Genomic DNA, 26,710 nt, shown 5'->3' with positions numbered 1-26,710 from the left:
CAAACAAGCTGATGGTGTGTGCTGAATTTTGGAATTTAAACCCGTTATGTGAGGATGGTTGCATATGTAAGTTGCCAGTGCGGGCGGTAAGGTACAGTAAGGTATAAAAGGGGAATAAGATGATGATTCCTAATGAGTCTTGCCTAGGCTGCTTTATAGAATAGAACAGAATAGAATAGAATAAAACAGAACAGAATAGAAAATAAAAGAATAAAATAGAACAGAATAGAAAAAATAGAATAAAAAAGAAGAATCAAATAGAAAACAATAGAACAGAAAAAAATGAATAGAATTGAATGGAATAAAGCGAATATAGCTGTCCTCCAAAATTGAAATCTCTAATAAATAACAAATGTACCAAACAAATCCAAATATACGAAACAAATTCTGAAAACGAATCATTCTAACATAATGAATACAACGAAACAAAATTATTAACGTAGCAAACTAATCTGAAGCAAAAATAAACACATTTTTCCATCGTGCACATCTCTACTAGTATTTCTAGAAATACTGCTACTGGCTTGGAAGTCCTGAAATCAGTTAACCTTCTAAATACACAAAACCATTACAGCATAATTTTGTCGCTGGTACATTCACAATGACCCTGGAGTTCTCCCCAACAAATAACTTTCAATTAAATCTATTGCAGGCTGAACCCAAACTCTTGGGAGACGACACACTAGCATTCCATAGCTTGATGACCAAATGCTTGATATGTCTAATTACGAAAAAACAAGGGGGGTATGTCCATGTTAAACTTTTAGTGGGGATTGCATTTTGCTTAATTTACCTTTGTGCCTTGAGATGAACCTCAGACATGTGGTTTTCACTGAAGGTAGCCTCTGGTTATGCATTTTTGTCATTATATCCTTAGTTTTAACTGCTTTAAAATGGCATTGTGTTATGTTGGGAAAATAAACAATTTATACAGTTTTCTAGTAGTACTAATTCACACTTATTTTAACAGGCAGATTTGCTCTAGGTCGGGGCTGTTCAACTGGTGACCTATGTAGCCTTCTTTTGTAGCTTGTAAGGTCCTAAATACATATTTGCCAATAATTCCAAATCCTGTTATGACAGAACTGCGATTTTGGCCACTGCCCCACAGTGTTTGTGTCTTGTGGGCTGTCTGTAGGAATTGGGGCACATTGCAGGGTACCAATAGGGTTCTGAAAATGCCCTCTGTGTTCCAGCACTGTAAGTATTCCAGCACTGCTTGTCAGGTGATCTTCTGCCCAACAGGAATAGTAAAAATTTTGGCCCCATGTCACTGAGGCAGGAGGAAGCCATGAGGTAGTATGTGTAAGTAACAACTGACCACCAATGGAGGTAGGTTTATTTTTGCCAGCTCTGAACATCAATAATATGGGATGGGCATTATTGCTGCCTTTGACACTAGTGAATGGGGTGATTATTTTTACTTCCACCAGCGGCATTGAAGGGAAAGGATGTTATTGCTGCCACTAATGCCAATGAAGGGGGGGGGGTTACTATTTCTACCACTTTGCTTAGCTGAGTACCACTTTCCAGAAACAATAATGCCCCGTACACACGGTCGGATTTTCCGACGGAAAATGTGTGATAGGACCTTGTTGTCGGAAATTCCGACCGTGTGTAGGCTCCATCACACATTTTCCATCGGATTTTCCGACACACAAAGTTTGAGAGCAGGATATAAAATTTTCCGACAACAAAATGCGTTGTCGGAAATTCAGATCGTGTGTGCACAAATCCGACGGACAAAGTGCCACGCATGCTCAGAATAAATAAAGAGATGAAAGCTATTGGCCACTGCCCCGTTTATAGTCCCGACGTACGTGTTTTACGTCACCGCGTTCAGAACGATAGGATTTTCCGACAACTTTGTGTGACCGTGTGTATGCAAGACAAGTTTGAGCCAACATCTGTCGGAAAAAATCCTAGGATTTTGTTGTCGGAATGTCCGAACAAAGTCCGACTGTGTGTACGGGGCATAAGACTGTTAATAGTTGTGGCATGTCTGTGGAAGCACATCTTTCACGCAAGCTGGTAAGATTCATACAAGCTGATAAGAGTGGTATACAGCAGCAATTTGCAGCTGAGTGGGTGGACTCCAGATAATGGAGCTTCTGGAAATCAGGTCACTCCTGTTAATATGCATGTCTTTTTCTGGTTTTAAGATGATGAATATGAAAGTCACTCATGCCACAGGTCACTTTATTGCCCCCTCTCCCCAACAGCAAATATTCTATATGCTTTTGCTATCCTTCTGTTCTGATCAGACACCAGGAGCAAGGGAAGGGATCCCTATGTAAACTCAGCATTGCTCTAGTAAGACCTTATATAGAGCTGAGGATTTTCTTTCAGCACTGGCTCACCAAACTGTTACATAAGAGATTAGGAGTTACATGTTCCTCTGTACCCAGAAAATACTTTTTACACTCCTGACTGCTAGATGCAGAGACAGGAGCATGTGAAAAATATGTACTGTACTTCTGTGGGATGGGGTGTTAAAGCAAGCCTTTTCCATTAACCTTCATCAGCACATTTGTTTTAAGAGCCTGGGATAAAAGGAGTTGGATTGTCTATAGAATGTAGATGCTGGTTAGAAGACCAACACATTGCATATGTTCTTTAGAACAATTATGGCTTTAATTGGCAAATTGAAGTTTCAGAAATAAGTTAGCAGTTGCCACCTACATGTTTCCCTTTAATAACTGATGTGGATATACCCCTGGTGAACCATACATGTAACATGAAAGCATCAGCAAACATAACCAATTTCTTATCATGGTTCTTGATTTTAATGCCATTTGTATTTCTTAACTTGTTTTTTTTTTCCAGATTTCTCCTCCTAGTGAGAATGTGATCATCAAAAACCCTAATAGACCATGGTGGGAAAGATACCAACCAGTCAGCTATAAAATCTGTACCCGTTCTGGGAATGAGCAACAATTTAGAGACATGGTCACCAGATGCAACAATGTGGGGGTATAAACTTCTATATTCTATTTGATTTTAAATGTGATGTTCTAAGGGGCAGGGTGGCAGACAACTGGGAACTAATTTCAGATTTAGATAAATGCTGATGTGATTTCCCCATTCAGTTTCCAACTGTTCTGAGACAAGCTCCGCATCTAGCATATGCAAACACATCTTCAAGTTGAATGTGATGACTAGAACAGATGTGACTGTTGAAGAGTGATCAGCACCTGTGCATGGAACATTGGCAATATTATAAATACACATTTAAGGTTCTGGAGACATTCAATTAAAGAATCCAAGTATTGGGCAAATGGAAGTAGCAAATATGTCTTATAAAGACCACAAGCATTCCATTAGACTTGTCAGACTGTGTTTTGTAGTACATCCTATCTATTTGTCTCTACATGTATTTATTTTATTTTGTAGGTTTATATCTATGCAGATGCTGTTATAAACCATATGTGTGGAGCTGGAGTTGGAAAAGGAAAATCATCTACTTGTGTCAGTCCATATGATACAATTACCAGGGAATTTCCAGCTGTACCTTACTCTAGTGCTGACTTTAATGATAAAAAGTGTAAAAGTGAGAGTGGTGGCGTTGAGAACTACAATGATGCTAATCAGGTAAAGTACAGTTTTACTTAAGCTACTTTGGGTTATCATTAGGGATATAATGAGTACTATGAGTTTGGTTATTTTGTTCTTCCAGAGGAGAATGTGTTGACGGTATGTTCCCTAATTTTTAGATCACCCAACAGGAACAAGAAGCCAGTGGGAGATTTATCTGTTTACTTTTAAAAGCAAACAGTTGGAAGTAGACATGCACAGTCCATTTCGTTCTGATTCAAAATTTTGACAAATTTTTAGATATCAAAGAATTCAGATGTATTCGAATTTCTGAATCACAATAGGAATGTATTAACACAAAACCAAAATAAATTATAACAAAACTAAATTTGGTTTGAAACCAATTGGAATTTGAAAACAAATTTGAAATGTAAACATATTGCTGGCCATTGCTGATTTCCTTCAAAAACTTTGTTCAAGTGTACCTAAAATAATTGATACTGCTTTGAAGCCAAATGGTATTCAAATATTGACTTCATTTAGATTTTTCTTCTAGAGAAGTGGGGGAGAAACCGCACTGACAAAAAAAAAATCGCTAGCAAAAACAGTCAGATATACTGTGCAATACACTAAAACATAACATATGCAGCCCTAATGATGATAAACATACATGTAAAGGGATTAAAAATACTCACATTAAGTTGAGACAATAAGTATAATGAATCGATCCAAGGCAAACAAACCATGCATGGAGATATTTCAAATCATGTACATGACAGGACAAGCATGGCAACGGCACATACATGTTTTGTCTCAACTGATGTCATTGGGGGCATGTACATGCCGTTAGTAGCCAAGTTATATTTATATGTATCCAGCAGGGGAGGACTTAAAATGCATTGCCAATTATCCAATCGGTGGTCAAATGATGGCTGCTTAAAGTGGATGTAAACACTCACATATACCCAGTGAAGTGAACAGCCTCAGATCATACTTAAGGATGAAACAAATCTCCCTACATAGATTTTACATGTAAATCTGCTTTCTTCAGCTTTATATACTGTTTAGAAAGTTCATATTGTGTTAGAAGATTTTCTCTTCCTGGTTAGCACTGCAGTGAAGCCTGGGCATACAGCCAAGACAGCTGTTTGGAGGAAAGACACACACCCCCTTTACTTATAGTTATAGAGACTTTCAGCACTGTTCGTTGAATTGTTCAGCACTCTGCTAATCTATTTATAACATCCTTCCCTAGACAAAACTCTGGCTGCTTTTATCACATGTGACAGAGAATTTGTCAGAAGTATCAGACTGGTAACAGAAGAATGGAGCAGGAGACAGCTAAGGGACACAGTGCTTTGAAGAGAGATAAAAAAACACTGCAGATATATGTGCCCAGCTCAAATTTCATGAATCGGGTTTACATCCACTTTAAGAAGCCAGGCCTCGATATGGTAATAAACTAGCTGATAGAAACCAGGACATGACCCTCCTGCTCTCCTTCACATCTGGTTGTTTCGTTACCAAGCCTCAATTTAATATAAAATGGCCGCCAATGTGCTCCAAACCTCGTTTTGAAAAGTAAATACATTACGAAATGAGACATGGACATTGATAGAATCCAAACCTCGTTTTGGAGCAGCATGCAATCGGGGCTCAAAAACTAATTTTTAAAAATAAGATGAACGGCCAGTTAAAAGCTAAGACTCATAAAGATAATGAGTCATTAGCGCAAGTATATATATATATATATATATATATATATATATATATATATATATATATATATATATATATGAAAAACATAATGCAAAAACAGAAACTATAAATCGTCTACCCAAAAAATGTGTGTTAAAAATTATAGTTACATTGCCATTATAAAAACATTATTTTGTTTTGTATATCAAATTAAATATTAATACAATTAAAAACAATGCAAGTGATAATAAAGAAAATTATTAAAAAATAGTCATGAAAAAAATAATAATGAATAGTAAAAGCTCAGTAATAAAGAACCTGAAGATAAAAAATAAGTAAAAAATAAAATTAAAAAATGAAAGCCCTCTGCTGGATAAAATATAAAAAATTATACAATTTTACCATAAGAGTGAAATGGCAGTATAATTGTTATGAATGGGAAACCACAGAAATGGAAAATCGGGCATTGTTGACAAAAGCATTAAAGTGTTTGTAACCCCCCCAAAGCATACATAACAGCACAGTGCTGTGTAAATTGGTTCTTTCTATCACCTAAAATATCTGGCTGATCCTGCCTGGTTCTGCCCCCCTGCCAAACTGTTCACGGTTTATCATGGCTGCTGAGCCCGGACACCATGATCAGTTGACGTGTCTCCGTCATCCGCAGCTTTTTTTGACATTTTTTTTTTCAGCACAGACACTAGGACAGATAATGTCAGCTAACAGAGGGGATAGTATGTTTGTAATACAGTGGCTTAACAAACACTTTAATATCCCATTCCACATTCATACCATGGAGACTATAGGATTTTAGTTCATAAATCCACTTGGTCTACAATCTGGAGACCCTCCTCTTTAACCACTTCAATACAGGGCACTTATACCCCCTTCCTGCCCAGACCAATTTTTAGCTTTCAGTGCTCTCACACTTTGAATGCCAATTACTCAGTCATGCAACACTGTACCCAAACAAAATTTGTATCTTTTTTTCATACAAGTAGAGCTTTCTTTTGGTGGTATTTAATCACCACTGGGTTTTTTATTTTTTGCGACATAAGTGAAAAAAGAGCGAACATTTTGAAAAAAAAAAAAACTTATTTTTTTTTAGTTTCTATGATAAAATTTTGAAAATAAGTAATTTCTTTTCATGAATTTGGGCCACAATTTATACTGCTACATATTTTTTTGGTAAAAATAACCCAAAACAGTGTGGATTAAATTGATCACACCTGATGGTACTAACGGCCTATCTCATTTCTTGAGGTCCTGAAATGTCAGGAAAGTACAAATATCCCCCAAATGACCCCTTTTTGAAAAGTAGACAAGGTATTTAGTAAGAGGCATGGCAAGTTTTTTAAGTTGTCATTTTTTCCCCACAATTCTTGGGAAAATTAAATTGTATTTATTTTTATTTTTTACACGCAATTGTCATAATAAAAAGTTATATCGCACATACAGCATATGCATACTTGCAATTACACCCCAAAATACATTCTGCTCTTTCTCCGGAGTATAGCAATACCACATGTGTGTGATTTTTTTCACAGCCTGGTTGCATAGAAAGGTTCAACATGCAGGGAGACCGTAAAGCATTCTAGGAGCATAAATTACACATCCAATTTCCTAAAGATCTATTTGAAAACGCTTCACCCGAGATCAGTCACAACTCAAGGTGTTATGAAAGCAAAAAGATTTATTTCAGATGTACCGGTACAAATGGTTTGTGCTTTACATGCCGAAAAGAAAAGCACAAAATCACACACACAGCAGGATGTGTGACCTTTTTTATAAGATCAACAGACAGAATCTTATTGGCTAAAAGTTCACTGGTGGCTCATGACGCATAACAGCTTTATTGCCAATCGTAGCATCTTTTTACAATCTATTCTCTTATATAGCAAAGCTTGTGGTTTTCTGGTCTTAAGCAGTTAGCAATCACTTTATTACTAAAAACAAGTTAAAGCAACGTGTCCTTAGAAACCATTTTAAAAATCAGTCTCCATTTTAGATGCAATAGTCAAACAATAAACATTAAAACTTTTCAACATTCCCTCCTCTTGTGTGGCTATTTTAGCTCAAAACATTTCAATGGTAGTCCCTGTGTTTTATGCACTTTAGGACTGCATGTCATTAAGTTGAGCTTGAAAGTCCACACAGGTCTCCTCGGAGGCAGGAAGGGCTTCATACGTTGTTTTTGTGACTGCGGTTTCAATCAATTCTTGTGAAAGTCCTCGAATACAGGGATGCAGCAGCACCCACAAGTCACTAAGATGGCTAAAGCCATGGCAATAGAGATCAAACCTGATGTGATAAGCCCAGTCCATTTCCCGAACCAACCTTCAAGCCAGTCCGTGAATGGATCATTGATGCCTGAATTTTTTGCCAGTTTATTCGATAGGGCTGTTAGTCTCTCCAGAGCTCTGGTTACGGTCCCTCCAAGAGCTGTATTCTTGGGAATAAAAGTACAGCACAGACTACCCAACATGTAGCATACCCCTCCTCTTTCAGCTAGGACCATGTCTAAAGCCATTCTATTTTGCCATGCCATTAGTGACGTGGGAGCTAATTGTTCAGCTAAGACTTTTAATGCATCTCTAGTGTAATTCACAAATCGCTGTTGGTTATAATAAATGTAATTAATCCAGTCAACATTTTTATTTACAGTAACCCACCAGAAAAACAGAGACTCAAACCCACTTGGTTCCTGGTATTAAACTCATTTGGCACCCCCCCGTGCAACTCCGATCTCGTCTATGTATACCTGCGAGTCAAATGATCCTTTAGGGGAGGTGTCCCTTCAGTATCGTCGGTGGTTTTTGCTCCATGGGTGTTCTGACAGGATTCTCAGGGGCATAGCTAGCTGGACCATAGCGCAATCCCCTTGGGCATTGGCTGGGATCCTAGCTCGCAGCTTCTTATTCCCGCACATCCACCAGACATCCGCTCTCTGAATGTCATGTTCAACCCAATCACCATTGCGCTTGTTAATCCTCTCCATACAGTAATCATCTGGCAATGACCCCAAGTCTATCCCACTCTCATTCCCTGGGAGTGCAAAACAAGTAAAGTTACCAGAATACGCTGTGACCGCTGGAGTGTGTGACAGGTAGAATTTACTTCCAGCTTATAAATATTATAATATTATAATATTATTATACAACCATAACATACACTTCAAACCTTCTGGATCTGTGTTATTATCTAGAGCAGGGGTGTCCAAACTTTTTTCAAAGAGGGCCAGATTTGATGAAGTGAAGGGCCGACCATTTTGCCTGACATTTTTTGAACCATTAAAATTAAATGTAAATTAACTAATACACTAATACACTGCCCAATGTGGTCTGGCCCCAGCACAAACCAAGCAGTTTTCCTTTTTTAGAGTTTTAACCGAGTATCTCAACCATTCTAACCATTCGTTTTTATCCACATATCCCATCTCCAGTGCTAATGTTACTTCAGTAGTAAGGTTAGTGAAATGGACAATTTCTCCTAGATGTTCTACCTTTAGGTTACCCTCTTCTCCCTTTTTAGTTTCCTCAAGTCTATTTCTATCCTCATGAGTGTCATTTTTTTTATTACTTCCAAGAAGAATTTACCCGTAGGGTCTGTACCCGTTATCCAGGCACCGATAGCATACAGCCTCTGGTCCGTTGGCCTGGGTTCCACCACAGTAATCAATAGTTGATTGCAATTTTTTGAATGAGTACAGGGGGAATTAGCTACTTTCATTATAGTCAGTCTTTCCATTAGGCCACCTATGTGTGGAAGATTATACCCCCAATCTGGATGGGCCATGGTGCACAGAACCTGGTCCCATGTTGAGCACACAGTTCTCCCTGGGAGATAACAAACATATTTGTCTGCAGATAAAATGGTACTAGTTACTCCTTCTATGAATGTTAGGTTCAAAGCCTTTCCAGTACTTTCCCACTCTAGTTCTTCCACTTTCTGCCTCCTCGTATAGACGTCTCCCTTAGAGTCACCAGTATTCCCAAGATAATCACTATCCCTTTCATCCTAACTAGCTACGGAACTCCAGGGGACAGGGTAAGGGAGTTTTCACCGGTTTGAGACAGATTCCACCTTGTGTGAGACCTCCCTTTGTAGCCGGATGGGGTTCCGTAGCCTGCTGACCCTGCTCTGCCTGTAGGACCTTTTTACAATGGGACTTGTGAATCCAGGTAGACCTTTCTGCAACCATTACTGCCATAGGGATGGAATTGAAAAGGGTCCTCCCACCTTGGGGAATGCTAATGCTTTTTCTTTATGACTTTTATCAAGACCCAATCTCCCACATGCACTTTCTCTTCTTCTTGAATTTGACCTTCTGGAACAGAACAGACATCATTATTATGTTTTTGTTTCAACAATCTAGACATGTATTCTGCTAGTGTATGTTCAGACTCTTCAATAGGAGTTTAATTTGGTAATAATGGTATCTTATATGGTCTACCATCTATCATTTCAAATGGGCTTAACCCTTCTTTTGTAGGTGTGATATGCATGCTAGTTACAGCTAATTGTAGATAATACATCCAATTTTTTCCTGTTTCTTTCATGACTTTTCTCAATTTGTTTTTTAGAATGCCATTATGTCTTTCCACCAATCCAGCTGATTGGGTGTCATGGTTATGCAATAGAGCTGTGTCTGTCAGCTTACCTGTCTCCATGTGTTCATCTCTAAAGACCAGCTGACTCTCACCTGACTGCTTTTATAAACTCTCCTCTAGCATGGCTCCACCCCAGCTCCTATCAGGCAACCCTATATTAACCTGTGCACTGCAAGCCAGCAGTGCTGATCAACCATTGTGTGTTAGCTGTCATGTGTACTTGCTGTGTTTCCTACGTCTGATTCCAGTTACCGACTTTGGCCTGTTCTTGACTATTCCTGCCATGCTCGTGACCCTGAAGCTTGGCGTGTGCCCGACTATCCCTGTTTGCCTGTGACCCTGAACCTTGGCGTGAACTCTGTTGTCCTTGTCTGCTTGTGGCCCCGAGCGTGGCTTATTCCCCTTACCATCCATATCCTCCTGTTGCCTACTGTGGGTGTGAGCTGGGGGACCCTGGGGGTTGCGACCTGGAGCCAGTTGCAGCCCAGTCCATCCTCACCACTAGAGGCTCTGGTGAACACCTACTGGCTCTTATGGGGCGTACACACGGTCGGACTTTTCGTCTACAAAAGTCTGACAGCCTGTCCGACAGACTTCCGGCGGACTTTCGGCGGACTTGCAGCAGACTTTCTAACGAACGGACTTGCCTACACACGACCACACAAAAGTCCGACGGATTCGTACGTGATGACGTACACCGGACTAAAATAAGGAAGTTCATAGCCAGTAGCCAATAGCTGCCCTAGCGTGGGTTTTTGTCCGTCGGACTAGCACACAGACGAGCGGATTTCGGGGTCCGTCGTAGTTACGACGTAAAGATTTGAAGCATGTTTCAAATCTAAAGTCCGTCGGATTTGAGGCTGAAAAAGTCTGCTGAAAGTCCGGAGAAGCCCACACACGATCGGATTACCAGCCAGCTTTAGTCCGTCGGCGTCCGTTGGACTTTTGTAGACGAAAAGTCCGACCGTGTGTACGCCCCATTAGACTCCGCGCCCCAGGGAATCCCATGCTCTAACCCCGGTGGGATCCGTGCTGGTGTTCCAGCGGCCCTGCCTTCCTTTCCACCCCGACTCCCATCCGCAGCAGTCAGCTGTAGGGTCCACTACCTTGCGGTGCACTCCTGATCCCAACGGTGTGCATCTGTCACCTAGCCTCAAGGTGACCTGACAGTTTGATCAGCCATGGACCCGGCTGATGTGCCGCTACCCGCAGATGATCCGTTGCAGGGCTTAGTTCGCAGACTTGAGACCCAGGAACCGCATCAGACCCAAGTAATGCGATTCCTTCAGGATTTGGCATCCCGTTTTGAACAGGTTCAGGCCTCATTAGGACCCCCGGTTCGACAACCTCAACCGCTATCTGCTGCTGCACCTATCGCACCAGTCGCAGCCACACATTCATTACAACTGCCAGCTCCGGCCCGTTTCTCTGGGGACTCCAAAGCTTGCAGGGGGTTCCTTAGCCAGTGCACAATTCATTTTGAACTTTAGCCCCAAAACTTCCTGTCCGAACGGGCAAAAGTAGCCTATATTATATCCCTCCTGTCCGGCGAGGTGCTAGCTTGGGCTGCCCCTCTGTGGGAACTGAATGATCCAGTGGTTTTTAGCCTGTCTGATTTCTTGAAACTTTTTCAGAATATCTTTGAGGAACCGGGTCGTGTCTCCTCAGCGGCTAGCGCTCTTTTACGTCTCCGTCAAGAGTCCGCTTCTGTAGGACAGTATGCTCTTCAGTTCCGTATCCTCACAGCTGAATTGAGCTGGAATAATGAGACCCTAGTTGCAACCTTTTTACATGGCCTCTCTGATAGAGTGAAGGATGAATTAGCAGGAAGATCCCTTCCTGCTGATCTGGACGGTGTCATCACCTTGTGTAACCAGATATTCGCTTTCAGGAGAGGGCCCTGGAAAAAAAGACGCCAGCACTCCCCGTTCCTTAGGCAACCTGAGCTCCCAGTCCCTTTTCTTCGATCCGAGGAGCACCCCCTGCCCGCTGAGGAACCTATGCAGCTGGGCTGGACCAAGTTGTCTCCTGAAGAACACGCTAGGTGCAGAACTCTGGGCCCGTGCCTCTATTGTGGGGCCAAAGGTCATTTTTGTGACACTTGTTCTCTTCATCCAAAAAACAATCGGGGCTAATACATGGAAGGTGGAGTATTAGACCCTGAAATATCACCTTCACCTTCTCGTCTACTTCTTTCTGTGTTCCTTCATGTGGGCGCTTCCTCTCGTTTGGTCTCAGCACATCTGGATTCCGGAGCCGCTGGCAATTTCATGGATTGGGAAACTGCATCTTCCATGAGACTTACCCTTTTGCCCCTTTCAACGCCATTGGTGGTCTTGGCGATTGATGGCACTGTTCTCCCAGGGGGTCCTATCCACTTCCAGACCCTCCCTTTTAAGATGTCGGTAGGGACACTTCACCAGGAGTGGATATCCTTCCTTGTCTTACCTAAGGCTTCATCTTCTATCATATTAGGTCTTCCTTGGTTACGGTCCCATTCTCCACACATTGACTGGACTGCTGGACGGACCCTGGCTTGGGGTTCCTCCTGTTCCTCTTCCTGCCTACTAAAGGTTACCCCAAAAGAGAAACTTCGTGTTGCCAACATCCCAGTATCTTCTGCTCTTCCTGCTGCATATAGCGATTTCTGGAATGTCTCCTGCAATAGTCGGGCTGAGGCACTCTCTGGGTCATGTGGCACGCTGGATGAGGAGCCCACCTGTGAACTTGAGCCGATCATTCACTCCAGTTTGCATGGTCATTTACCTTTGCCTGTTCCTGGACCCCCTTGGGCGCACACCCAGGCTGACTCGTCTACCAGTTCCACAGTCGCTACACCCTGTGATGCGATTCTGGTGGTTGCTGCACCTGGCAATGCTGTTTAGTCGGCCTCTGCACCAGTTCAGCCTATGCCCAGTGAAGCTATCCAGTTTAACTTCTGTGACACATCACTTTCTAACCAACCTAGTCTCAGCGATCCACTGGCTTCTTCCCAGTCTGATGATCCTGTGCTGGATGTCCAGCTCATCTTTAAGGGTCTGGGGGACCCTGCTCAGACTCCTGATGGTCTTCTTATGCCTTTACCCATTCCTAAGAAGCCTTTAGCCCTCAATAAGTCCTCTCGTCCTCTCCCTACCTCAGTTTCGCTCTCTGAGGATAATCTTAAGTACGAGGTTACCCAAGTTCTGGATTCCCGGCGCCATAGAGGCATTCTTCAGTACCTTATACATTGGGAAGGGTTTGGTCCTGAAGAGAGGTCTTGGATCACTGCATCTGAGATCTTTGGGCCTCGTCTGTTGAGGAGGTTTCATCTGGAGTTTCCTTTTAAGCCAGGGCCTAGGCGGGGGAGGGGGTGGCCTCATAAGAGGGGGGGTACTGTCATGGTTATGCAATAGAGTTTTGTCTGTCAGCTTACCTGTCTCCATGTGTTCATCTCTAAAGACCAGCTGACTCTCACCTGACTGCTTTTATAAACTCTCCTCTAGCATGGCTCCACCCCAGCTCCTATCAGGGAATCCTATATTAACCTGTGCACTGCAAGCCAGCAGTGCTGATCAACCATTGTGTGTTAGCTGTCGTGTGTACTTGCTATGTTTCCTACGTCTGATTCCAGTTACCGACTTCGGCCTGTTCTCGACTATTCCTGCCTGCTCGTGACCCTGAACATTGGTGTGTCCCCAACTATCCCTGTTTGCCTATGACCCTGAACCTTGGTGTGAACTCTGTTGTCCTTTTCTGCTTGTGGCCCTGAGCGTGGCTTATTCCCCTTAACATCCCTATCCTCCTGTTGCCTACTGTGGGTGTGAGCTGGGGGAACCTGGGGGTCGCAACCTGGAGCCAGTTGCAGCTCAGTCCATCCTCACCACTAGAGGCTCTGGTGAACACCTACTGGTTCTTAGACTCCGCGCCCCAGGGAATCTTACGCTCTAACCCCGGTGGGATCCGTGCTGGTGTTCCAGCGGCCCTGCCTTCCTTTCCACCCTGACTCCCATCCGCAGCAGTCAGCCGTAGGGTCCACTACCTTGCGGTGCACTCCTGATCCCAACGGTGTGCATCTGTCACCTAGCCTCAAGGTGACCTGACATTGGGGATGATAGGCACAGTGGTATATTATTTACAAAGTGTGTTCCATTATCACTGTAGATATTTTTGGAGATTCCAAATCTAGGAATTATGTATCTTAGTAATGCCTTGGCCACAGTCCATGTATCTGCACTTCCTGTTGGGAATGCCTCCACCCATTTGGTCAGGGCGTCTATGATTACCAAACAATATTTCTTCCTTTCACATTTGTCTAGTTCAATGAAATCCATGCAAATGTGGTTTTAAGCCACCTTGGGCATTGTGTTTCACACATATGATACACTGAGAGCAAAAAGTTTTTGAATAATTAGTAAATCCATATACTGTGCATACTTTTTCTAACAAGGCTACCATGCCCCTGATTGACACATGAGTCACTCCATGTGTCAACACTGCAGCATATCTGAACAGAGATTTTAGTAATACAAGTTTGTTTTCAGGAGACATGTAGATGTCAACAGATTTACATCCTTTTGTCTGCCATAATTTCTTTTCACTAGGTGGTGTGACATGTTGCATGTCTTTGAGGATTGTGTAATCTACCTGATCTACCTGTGGTATTTCCTCGTTTTATAAGAGTGTCTGTTGTTGAGCTGCTGTTTTTGCAGCTTCATCTGCTTTTCGATTTCCCTGCGATACCGGGTCGGTATATGTGGTATGTGCTTGACATTTGCAGATGGCTAGCTGTTTAGGTAGCTGAATCACATCAAGTAATTTTAGTATAAAGTTAGTATGTGAGATGGGTTTTCCACTAGAGGTCACCATTCCCCTGTTCTTCCATTGCATATACATGTACTATGGAAAAGGCATACTGTCTGTCTGTATAGATAGCTACTGCCTTACCTTTGGAAAGAATGCATGCTCTTATCAGAACAAGTTTTGCTGCTTGTGCTGAATAGTGATTTGGTAAGGATTTAGCCTCAAGTATGGATGAGTCTGAAACTACAGCATATCCCATCGCACGTGTGCCATCAGGATTCTTTTTGCTAGAATCATCTACATACAGTACCATATCAGGGTTGGCTAATGGTGTGTCACTCAGATCCTATCTAAGTAGCACCTGTTTTGCTATTGCTGCAGTGCAATCATGTGGTTCACCATCAGTTGGTATTGGTAACAATGTAGAGGGGTTAAGAACAGTGCACCTTTCAATTGTTAAATGTGGCTGTGTCAAAAGTACAGTTATGCAAGATAAATGTCTAGCTGAACTAAGGTGGGAGATCTTTTGCTGTAATAGAATTACAGACACTGCATGAGGTACTTTGAGAGTCAGAGGGTGATATAACACAATGGAAGCAGAGGTCTTTATTGCCTCTTTTGCTGCAACCACAGCTTGTACACAAGGTGGCAATGCTCTAGCAACACTGTCTAATTTAGTAGAATAGTAGGCTATTGGTCTCTGTCGCCCATCATGTTCCTGATCAGGACTGAAGTCATGTGTCCTCTCGAGTCTACTGTCTATACAAATGGTTTGTCATAGTTGGGTAGGCCTAGTACTGAGGATCCAGCAAGGACCCTTTTTAACTCAGAGAACATGTCTATAGTCTGATCAGTCCATGTTATATTGTCCTGAGGTGCCATGGGGGTTCCATGGATCAACTCTACCAAAGGTGCTGTTAGTGTGGAGTAGCTAGGGACCCAGGCCCTGCAGGGTGGATGTCTATCTCTATTTTCTTTGTCCAGAAATCTTTCCCCTAGCATTTTGAGACCTTCAGCTAGGGTATCCTGTAAAGATCTACTCATCTTAGTCAGATCTAAGGATGGGCTCCTAGTAAGACCATGAGCACTCAGCTCCGGACATTGGACCGACAGGTCAGTGAGAGATCCCTGTCCACCCGCTTTCCTTGGGGTTTCAACTTGGACTGGCGAGACGGGTGGAAGGGGAGCTCAGTTTTGTTTAGGGGGAGTATACCGTCTAAGGGGGGTGGATGTATTTGGAGTAGGTGGGACTGCTTCTGGGGTTACATATGGGGGCGGCTGCAGAGGGACTTGAGGAGGGCCTTTGGACAAATACGGTGTTCTCATTTTCCTTGTCTAAGAGGGGGAGGCTGTCACGTACAGTGGGGCAAAAAAGTATTTAGTCAGCCACCAATTGTGCAAGTTCTCCCACTTAAAAAGATGAGAGAGGCCTGTAATTGTCATCATTGGTATACCTCAACTATGAGAGACAAAACGTGGAAACAAATCCAGACAATCACATTGTCTGATTTTTGAAAGAATTTATTTGCAAATTATGGTGGAAAATAAGTATTTGGTCAATATCAAAAGTTCATCTCAGTACTTTGTTATATATCCTTTGTTGGCAATGATAGAGGTCAAACATTTTCTGTAAGTCTTCACAAGGTTATCACACACTGTTGCTGGTATGTTGGCCCATTCCTCCATGCAGATCTCCTCTAGAGCAGTGATGTTTTGGGGCTGTCACTGGGCAACACGGAATTTCAACTCCCTCCAAAGGTTTTCTATGGGGTTGAGATCTGGAGACTGGCTAGGCCATTCCAAGACCTTGAAATGATTCTTACGAAGCCACTCCTTAGTTGCCCGGGTGGTGTTTTTGGGATCATTGTCATGCTGAAAGACCCAGCCACGTTCATCTTCAATGCCCTTGCTGATGGGAGGAGGTTTGCACTCAAAATCTCACGATACATGGCCCCATTCATTCTTTCATGTACACGAATCAGTCGTCCTGTTCCCTTTGCAGAGAAACAGCCCCAAAGCATGATGTTGCCACCCCCATGCTTCACAATAGGTATGGTGTTCTTTGGTTGCAACTCAGCATTCTCTCTCCTCCAAACACTACGAGTTGTGTTTCTACCAAACAGTCCTACTTTGGTTTCATCTGACCATATGACATTCTCCCAATCTTCTTCTGGATCATCCAAATGCTCTCTAGCAAAACTCAGATGGGCCTGGACATGTACTGACTTAAGCAGGGGGACACGTCTGGCACTGCAGGATCTGAGTCCCTGGCGGCGTAGTGTGTTACTGATGGTAGCCTTTGTTACGTTGGTCCCAGCTCTCTGCAGGTCATTCACTAGGTCCCCCCGTGTGGTTCTGGAATTTTTGCCTACCGTTCCTATGATCATTTTGACCCCACGGGGTGAGATCTTGCATGGAGCCCCAGATCGAGGGAGAATATCAGTGGTCTTGTATGTCTTCCATTTTCTAATTATCGCTCCCAGTCTTCCCAGCCTGGTGCAGGTCTACAATTTTGTTTCTGGTGTCCTTCAACAGCTCTTTGGTCTTCACCATAGTGGAGTTTGGAGTGTGACTGTTTGAGGTTGTGGACAGGTGTCTTTTATACTGATACCAAGTTCAAACAGGTGCCATTAATACAGGTAATGAGTGGAGGACAGAGGAACCTCTTAAAGAAGAAGATACAGGTCGAGAGCCGGAAATCTTGCTTGTTTGTAGGTGACCAAATACTTATTTTCCAGACTTACAGAAAATGTTTGACCTCTATCATTGCCAACAAAGGATATATAACAAAGTACTGAGATTAACTTTTGATATTGACAAAATACTTATTTTCCACCATAATTTGCAAATAAATTCTTTCAAAAATCAGACAATGTGATTGTCTGGATTTGTTTCCACATTTTGTCTCTCATAGTTGAGGTATACCTATGATGAAAATTACAGGCCTCTCTCATCTTTTTAAGTGGGAGAACTTGCACAATTGGTGGCTGACTAATTACTTTTTTGCCCTACTATACCTGGTGATGGAGCCCAGAATGCAGGCAGCAGCCTCTCGTATGCCTCTGGCTCGAGAACCCCTGGTAGAGTAGACAGGGACTCAGGAGTGCAGAGGAGCACAAGTACCTGACAGGTGGCAGGTGTTGGGGCTAATCAGGACCTCTGAAGCAGCTGAAGAGAGACTGGCAGGAACACAGGAACAGCTGGCTGCAAGGAGGAGCTCTGTAGCTTGGCAGGAACTCTGGAACAGCAGACAGCGAGGAGGTGTTTTGTAGTTCAGCAAGAACACTGGCACAGCAGACTGCAAGGAGGTGCACTGTAACGTGGCAGGAACACTGGAACAGCTGGCTGCAAGGAGGAGCTCTGTAGCTTGGCAGGAACTCTGGAACAGCAGACAGCGAGGAGGTGTTCTGTAGTTCGGCAGGAACACTGGCACAGCAGACTGCAAGAAGGTGCACTGTAACTTGGAAGGAACACTGGAACAGCTGGCTGCAAGGAGGAGCTCTGTAGCTTAGCAGGAACTCTGGAACAGGAGACAGCGAGGAGGTGTTCTGTAGTTCAGCAGCAACACTGGCAAGGTCAGACAGGCCGGGTCAACACTGGCGGGCAGAGCAGGTACCAGACGGAGACAGGAGAGTAGTCGGGGGGGGCAGGCCGGGTCGGAAACAGGCAGTCAGCGATCTAACCAAAGGAAGAGGCACGAGAGTAGTCAGGATAAGCCGTGGTCAGAGACTGGCAGCAAACAGGAGTAGTCAGGAACAAGCCGGGTAGACAGGAATCAGGTAAGCAGGTAACAAGTAGCAAGGGTCTCAGAAAACGCTGTAGACCGGACAGCAAGGAGGCATGGTGACAGACTCCTTTAAATAAGCTTCTTGGCGCCAAGTGCTGTCACACTGCGTGTCTGCATGAACCTGCATGCTCCCGCGTGCACCTGCGCACATCCCGTGCATCCACTCATGCTATTGCGCACCCCGTGCACCAGTTGGCTCTTCTGACGGGGATTCTGCACACAGGTCTTCCACAAGCAGCTGGATTACCAGAACGTCTTTCTTGACAGAGGCACTCTTGTAGCTTCCTCTTAGACACTCACTGAGCATGAATTCTAGCCTGTTCTAACCAGTTCTGAGCCGTGCCCAAACCATACTTTTTTTGTTCTGTAGGTCCCATCTTGCTAAAAAAAAAAATTCAACTAATTCCTCACACCCTTTAACATTAAGCTTGTTATTAAACCCAAACTTCTTTTCCCACTTAGTACAGTATTTAACAGTTGCTGGGTCCTTTTTTTTATGCATACATTTTTTGTCTCCCTCTAAGGGAGTTGCAGGGATGCAGCAGCAGCAGAGACAGGCACATCCCCTTTTACAGATGTTGTTCCCCATGTCTCTGTTTCTTTTGCTTCAGTTTTGAGTTTAGAATACAAGACTGGTAATTCTACTCTCGAACCCTACCAAAATCTCTAAAAAACAACAAACAAAATCTAAACTCCCCAAACAACAGGAAATATATAAAAAAAAAAAATTATACCTTCACCTTTTTCACCACAAAGTACAGTTGGTTAAAAGAAACAGTAAAATCAGTCATCTGATCAGAAATCACTCACATACACATTGTGCACACATACACACAAAAGAGGAAGTGCACTTAGATGTCGGGACAATTCTAACAATACAGCGCTGACTCACAGAACTGTCATACAGATGCCTGTGAGGGGAGGGGGGAGTGAGTTCAGTTTCTAACCGCAAATTTACAGGCACACAGAACATGTGAAGAATGATTTTTTTAAGCTAGTTTAAAACTGACTCCTATTAACACGTATCGCGGTCACATTAACTGACCCTCACTGCCCCCATTCCCCCCTTTGATCATAATCATAGCGATAATTTGAGCGAGATTAGGCATCACCCATCATTATATAACTGCCTTAACAGACCGCTGGGTCTAAGGCATACAACAGCAACACAAACAGGCACATACTGTACTCTTACATATGTTATTACCCATCACAATTAAGTTCCTTTTTCACCGGTAATTCCAATCTAGGTTTTTGACAACAAAAATGATATACAATCAACAAAAAAAAAACAAGAATGGGGTGAACAAACACAAAAACCAATTCACATCTCGATCCGCAGAGGTTGAATTCACCATAGAAAAGGTTAAAAGTGTAAACGTAGTATTAGTAATATCAGACATAAATTAAAAAAAACCTTCACCAATACAAAAGAGGAAGTAGTTCTCATGTTCGTTATGATCACTCACTGCTCTCTAAGTGCTTATTTCTCTAGCGATCAGTATACACTCTATTTCTATTTTTTTTTATTTGTCCCGGACAATGGGCTGCATCTGTTTACCTTAGCCAATGCCCCCAATGGCTCTGTCTTCGACTATTGAAACCTCTGGATCTTACATGAGCATTTTAATATCAGTGACGGTTGCCTTCAGCCTCTGTTTACGGCAATCCTAGCCAGAGGTCTTTCATATCGGTGATGTGAGAAACAATACTCACCGAGTTATTGACCGGAATTCCCTTTCCCAGATCTAGTTGTTGGTTCCGGCTTGAAGGACCAAGATGACAGGAAAACTCTTCACCCAAGATCAGTTACAACTCCGAGTATTATGAAAGCAAAAAGATTTATTTCAGATGTACCGGTACAAATGGTTTGTGCTTTACATGCTGAGAAGAAAAGCAGAAGTCACACACAGCAGGATGTGTGACCTTTTTTATAAGACCAGCAGACAGAATCTTATTGGCTAAAACACAAAGGAGAAGTATAGTTATAGAGCTAGTCTGTTGGAAAGACTCAGTTTAGGCCCCACATCCCTTATTTGCAAAGATAACATAGAAAAAGAGGAATTGGGACTTTTCAATCGCAAACATAAACAAAAATTAGAAAATTAGAAAATATTTATTTAGATTAAAAATACATAGGTGAAAAAAGTAAAACCACAGTACATCAGTAACAAATATCAAACAGAAGTATAATTGTATCTCTACATGTTTCGCCATTCACGGCTTCTTCAGGAGATTTTGTTACAATAAACTCTGTATGCATAGACTGATCACTATAATAGAAAAATATACAAATTAGAGAAAACAACAATTTAGAAAAAAACATACAATACAAAACAACAAACAACAATCCTAAATTTTAGTATCATAAACTGATAAACAGTGAACAGAAGACATGTTCTGACCACGGCACCAACCTTCAAAGTTTCAAAAATACAATCATCAAACAGTTGTGGAAAGGCATGCAGGGCCATTTGGGAGCATCATAGAGAAGGGTAATAGACTGGGAAGAACTGAAAGTCCATCTGAATTGAAGGTAAATATGCAAAAACATAAACATAAATGAATATTTAGACATTTGAGAGAAAAAAAATAGGGGGGGCACTCTCTAATAATAAGAGCCTACCTCAATACATTTTTTCAGAACCAAATAAGGTCTTGATATCACCAGCAGGTTACAATTGCTCCATTTGCAAACAAGGGAGAAAAATAGACTTTTTGAATCTAGAAAGATTCTCAAACGTGTTCCAAACTTCCCTTGAAAAGAAATACAAAAACAAAGTTGCAATAAAAAAAAAAAAAAATTTTTGGATGAAAACAGAAGTAGAAAAGTCTAAATTAATCTTTACCTATTGTTTTCTGGAGCCCTAGGCAGCATGCCTCCTTACAGTGACCGAATCTAACAGTGACGGAAGATTACTTCCTTTTATACCCCCCTCCAGACCGTTTAGCACCAAAAAAATTGGCGCCAAAACATAGTCTGAGGACACACAATTGGCTGGATTTGATCAGAGACCAGTCGCATAGGAAATTACACTTCCATCCATTCCCGCACGCCGGAAGTGACATCATGGCGGCCAAGGGAGCAAAGGAGGAAGTGGAGGATCGCATAAAGTAATCCTTCCACTTCCTCTAAAGCAAGATGGAAAACCTATGGTAGCTGAGAGGAGGAAAAAACAAATAATGCGAGGATGGAACAAAAAAAGGAGCTAGAAGCCCAACCAGTTGGAAAGAATATAAATAATATAAAACAGGGACCCAGGAGAAAACCAGCAAAGGTGGCGTTCACCCAATTGGATAAACTCCTTGGGTGTCCATATGATGCATCTAGCCCACAGCCAAACCTCCAACATCAGAAAACAAGATAAATATCCACGAAAGGTGGAATCAGAATTCCAAAACATATGGAAATCAGAAAAAAAAAATTAATTCTCAATTGTTAATAATAGGGTGACATAGACAATGTTCAGAGCAGAATCAGTCCAAACTATAAATTAAGTAAATACAACCTCAATTTAACAATTGAAAATCCACAAGAAATAATAAAGACAGAGAAATATTAATTTCTCAATAAACAATGGCTGAATCCCTACAGAAAAGGATTGAAGCTCAAAGACTCATTCAGGCCTGGATGCACAGTAGCAGATAAGTTGTGTATCCATTTGGATTCTCGTTTGAAGAAGTATTTTGTTTATATCACCACCCCTACCGAAATCTGGTACATGTTCTAATGCAAAAAATTGCATCTTTGAGACAACGAAGGCATGATAAAGTTCGGAGTTTCTATCTTTTTTATTTAATAACTTGACATGATCTTTTATCCTGTGGAAAAAGGATCTTTTGTTTTTACCCACATAAAATGCATTACATACACACTTCATGTAGTAAACCACACCAACCGTTTTACAGCCAACAAAAAAATTTGGTTTGTAGACTTTGCCATTAGGAAGAATCACCTCTGCAGTATTGGTAAATGGCAGAAGTCGCATCTTCCAGAGGCATAGGTTCCTTTATGTTTAGTATTTGTTCTACAACAAAGATGACTATGTACTAATTGATCTTTCAAAGATCTTGATTTGCTTTAGGTGATTTGAGGATTTTCCCCTACATATTTAGACAAAATTTCATCCGTAACAAGTAAATACCAATATTTTTGAACAATTCCGCGAACCTTTTTATGTTCCCCAGCAAATCTGGTAATAAGACGTACAGGTTGTCCACTCTTCGAGATTCTTTTAGAGTGGATTAAACTTTTTCGATCCTTCTGTTTTACTCTCTGATAAGCTTTTTTTTCAGGCAAGTCTTGGTATATCCTCTATTTAGAAGACAAACTTGAAGTGCCTTAGCCTCCCGCTCATAGTCCTTATCCACACTACAGTTTCGCCTCAGTCGCAAATACTGACTGTAAGGTATACTCTGGATTAGAGAGTCAGGATACGAACTAGTGGCATGTAAAATAGTATTGCCGGCTAGTGGTTTTGATAGAGGGATGAACCAAGAGTACCGTCTGAGTTGGTAAAAATTGTAATGTCCAAAAATCAATAGACTTTTGGTCACAAGATAAAGTGAATTTCAAGTTGTAAGTATTTGATTCAAACTTCTTCAGGAAATGCATTAGTTCATCCCTCATTCCCAGCCAGATGACAAAAATGTAATCTATGAATCTTCTTCATAACAACACCCTTTCAAAATCGGCATAAAATTAATCCAAGGAAAAAATCTCCCGCTCCCACCCCCTCAGGCACAGGTTGGCATACGATGGGGCACATTTGGTCCCCATCGCAACCCCCTGCACCTGGAGGTAGTGGGAGCAGTTGAAAACAAAAATATTGTTGTAGAGAATGAAAAGCAGGAGGTCCAAAACAAAGTTGTTATAAGCCTTGGATTGAGGTCCTCGTTCCGACAGGAAGCCATCGACAACTCAAACCCCCAACTTGTGGGGGATCGAGTTGTAGAGGGCCCCCACATTGATTGCAATAAGCCAAGCTTCCTTTGGGATGGATAAACCATCCAGGGAATGCAGAAGATCTGCCGTGTACTGAATGTAGGAGCTTAGTGACTTTACATGTGGCCTTAGGTAATCGTCAACTAGCTTGCTAGCTGGCTCAGTCAAACAGCCATTGCCAGATACTATAGGACGCCCAGGTGGAAACTGGGCGTTCTTATGTATTTTTAGCAAGTCATATAGAGTTGGCAGCCTGGGAGTTTTTACAGACAGGAATTCACAAGTTTTTTTATCAATTAAATTGCTAAAGAAGGCTCGATTGATCAAAGTATGGTATTTAGTTTGAGCATATTGGACTTGGGCAAATGGAATAGGACGATACCAGTGCCGATTGGCTAAAATGTCCATAACCATCGTTTTATAGTTGTTTAAATCCATCACAACTATGTTGCCTCCTTTATCTGAAGGCTTAATGATCAGCTGTTCATTATTCCTCAGAGACATTAAAGCTTGGCGTTAAACAGAATCAAGATTAGAGTCAGCCTTAGATCATTTCCACTTAGTGCTTAAAATTTCTTTTGTTACTTGCTGGGTGAAAGCCCAAATGTTTGGATTCCCCTGTAAAACGGGGAAACAGCGCAATTTGGGTTTGTATAAAGAAGGAATAGAGAATCAATGGACAACAAGACATCAGGACCAAGGTCCTCAAGGGGATCATCCAGAGGGTTGCTCTCCTCCCATAATTCCATAAGTTCATTTATGGCTCGAATTTCATTTATAGTTTTATCCTTCCAAATTTCTTCGGAAAGATTTTTGCTGGTGGAAGTTGAATGTTCCTTGTCATATATGTCTTTAAGCATCAACTTCCGAGCCCCACATCCAATCACTTTACAAAGCTTGCTGCCTCAACCTCCGCAACATCTCTAAACTACGTCCCTTTCTAACCAATGAAACCACAAAGCTCCTGATTCACTCCCTGGTTATCTCTCGCCTTGACTACTGCAACTCACTCCTCATTGGCTTACCTTTAAACAGACTATCCCCCCTGCAGTCCATCATGAATGCTGCTGCCAGACTTATCCACCTTACAAACCGCTCAGTGTCTGCTACCCCTCTCTGCCAATCCCTCCATTGGCTGCCACTCGCCCAACGAATTAAATTCAAAATACTAACAATAAGTTACAAAGCCATCCACAACTCTGCCCCCAGCTACATCACTAACCTAGTCTCAAAATACCAACCTAATCACCATCTCCATTCCTCCCAAGACCTCCTGCTCTCTAGCTCCCTCATCACTTCCTCCCATATCCGCCTCCGGGACTTCTCCCGAGCCTCACCCATCCTCTGGAATTCCCTACCCCAATCTGTCAGACTGTCTCCAAATTTATCCACTTTTAGGCGATCCCTGAAAACTTTCCTCTTCAGAGAAGCCTATCCTGCCTCCATCTAATAACTGCACTATTTTCTCCATTAGCTCATCCCCCACAGCTATTACCCTTTTGTATAACTTGACCCTCCCTCCTAGATTGTAAGCTCTAACGAGCAGGGCCCTCTGATTCCTCCTGTATTGAATTGTATTGTACTTGTATTGTCTGCCCTAATGTTGTAAAGCGCTGCGTAAACTGTCGGCGCTATATAAATCCTGTATAATAATAATAATAAAATAATAATAAATAGATCGATATCCTTAATGATTTCAAATGAATCAACCTCCTGCTCTGGACAAAATGATATACAAAGGCTAAGAACCCTGATCTGATCATCTGTCAGAGAGCAGGACGATAGGTTGATTACCTGGAAGCCACTTTGCTTGTTAACCTGGAGAGAACTGGTGCAGTGGGAGCCTTCTTGGACTCCATAGGAGGCTGTAGTGAAAAGATTGGGGCATGGCACTGTTCCTCCACAAGGGGGATCTGTGGTAAGTCCCCCGAAGGGGGAATTAGACTAAACTGGAAGGGGGAATTAGACTAAACTGGCTTATCTGTGAGGTAGCCCCAGTTAAAGGAGAAATAGAAGGCATAGAAGAAATATTGCTCCCAACACCAGAAGCCGTGGTTATAGGGGCAGATGAAGCAGATTTACTTTGTGAACGAATACCTGCTCTTATGGTGTCAGGTGGGAGTCGTTTAGAGGCTGATGACTTTTGTGCAGATCAATCCTGTTTACGTTTTTGCGAGCTTGGTTAAGACCTTTGTGTTGAGAAGAAACAGAAGATAGTGAGGATTCATCAGAATCACTAGGATCTAAATTGGAATATTGTCTCTGGGAAAAGGGTTTTCTTTTACGGCCCCCTCCCTCCGATGACCATCTATAAGGTTATTTACTAAAGGAAAATCCACTTTGCACTGCAAGTGCACTTGAAAGTGCACTGAAAGTCCATTTGGAAGTAAAGTCGCTGTAGATCCGAGGGGGACATGCAAGGAAAATAAAAAAGAGCATTTTAGCTTGCATATGATTGGATGATAAAATCAGCAGAGCTTCCACTCATTTCAGATCTACCCCTTAGATTTAGAGCGAGTGCACTTTCAAGTGTACTTGCAGTGCAAAGTGGATTTGCCTTTCGTAAATAACCCCATTTGTCTTTAATTTTGAGGATTTCTCCAACAAATGTTTCAAGATGATTTTCAAGAGCTATTTCAGAATCTTTAAAAGTGGATTCTGATAATAAGACATTGTTGTCAGTATACAATTTTTCAATCTCAATATCTAGTGTGTCAATTTCTTTTGAATAATGCTGACAAAAGGATCTCATCATCAGAAAAAAACAATTCTGGAGATTATCCTCCCAAGCAAGTTTGAACTCTGGTTCAGCCTTGGACAAATTAGGAAAGATCTGCACTTGCAGACCCCATGGTACTATTTTATCCTCAATATATTTTATGAAATATTTTTTGTTCCAAAATAAACAAACCTTTTTTTCCAATAGTCTTTTAAGACTTGCAAAAAAATGTTCTAAAGTCATACATCCAAATGAAGCCCCTTGTGCTAGATGGATTTTGTCCATCAGGCCTTCAAAGCCAGAACCTCTATAGGTTGCCATTGATACAGATCAAACAATACAAATTCAAAACTAAAAAGTACAAAGAAAAATAAATACAAATGAATTTCCAACAGGCTGCTCAACAGATATTAGGTATTTGCAACCCTGGTAAATCACAAAGGAGAAGTATAGTTATAGAGCTAGTCTGTTGGAAAGACTCAATTTAGGTGCCACATCCCTTATTTGCAAAGATAACAGAAAAGGAGGAATTGGGACTTTTCAAGCGCAAACATAAACAAAGATTAGAAAAATAGAAAATATTTATTTAGATTAAAAATACATAGGTGAAAAAAGTAAAACCACAGTACATCAGT

General features: G+C 41.9%; 1 protein-coding gene across 4 annotated transcripts in view; it reads left to right on the top strand.

The window, feature by feature from the left end:
- LOC141103425 (pancreatic alpha-amylase-like) overlaps window positions 1–26,710 on the top strand; it is a 155,904-nt gene that overhangs the window by 37,287 nt on the left and 91,907 nt on the right. For all 4 annotated transcript variants that reach the window (XM_073593004.1, XM_073593002.1, XM_073593003.1 and 1 more), the window contains exons 2-3: window positions 2,827–2,973; window positions 3,394–3,591. In XM_073593004.1, coding sequence (XP_073449105.1) covers window positions 2,827–2,973; window positions 3,394–3,591 — 345 coding nt within the window. The remainder of the gene's footprint in view (window positions 1–2,826; window positions 2,974–3,393; window positions 3,592–26,710) is intronic.

The sequence above is a fragment of the Aquarana catesbeiana genome, linkage group LG07 (assembly GCF_042186555.1).
Source record: "Aquarana catesbeiana isolate 2022-GZ linkage group LG07, ASM4218655v1, whole genome shotgun sequence".
In the NCBI taxonomy this organism is placed as follows: Eukaryota; Metazoa; Chordata; class Amphibia; order Anura; family Ranidae; genus Aquarana; species Aquarana catesbeiana.
This window is presented reverse-complemented; position numbering and strand designations above follow the sequence as displayed.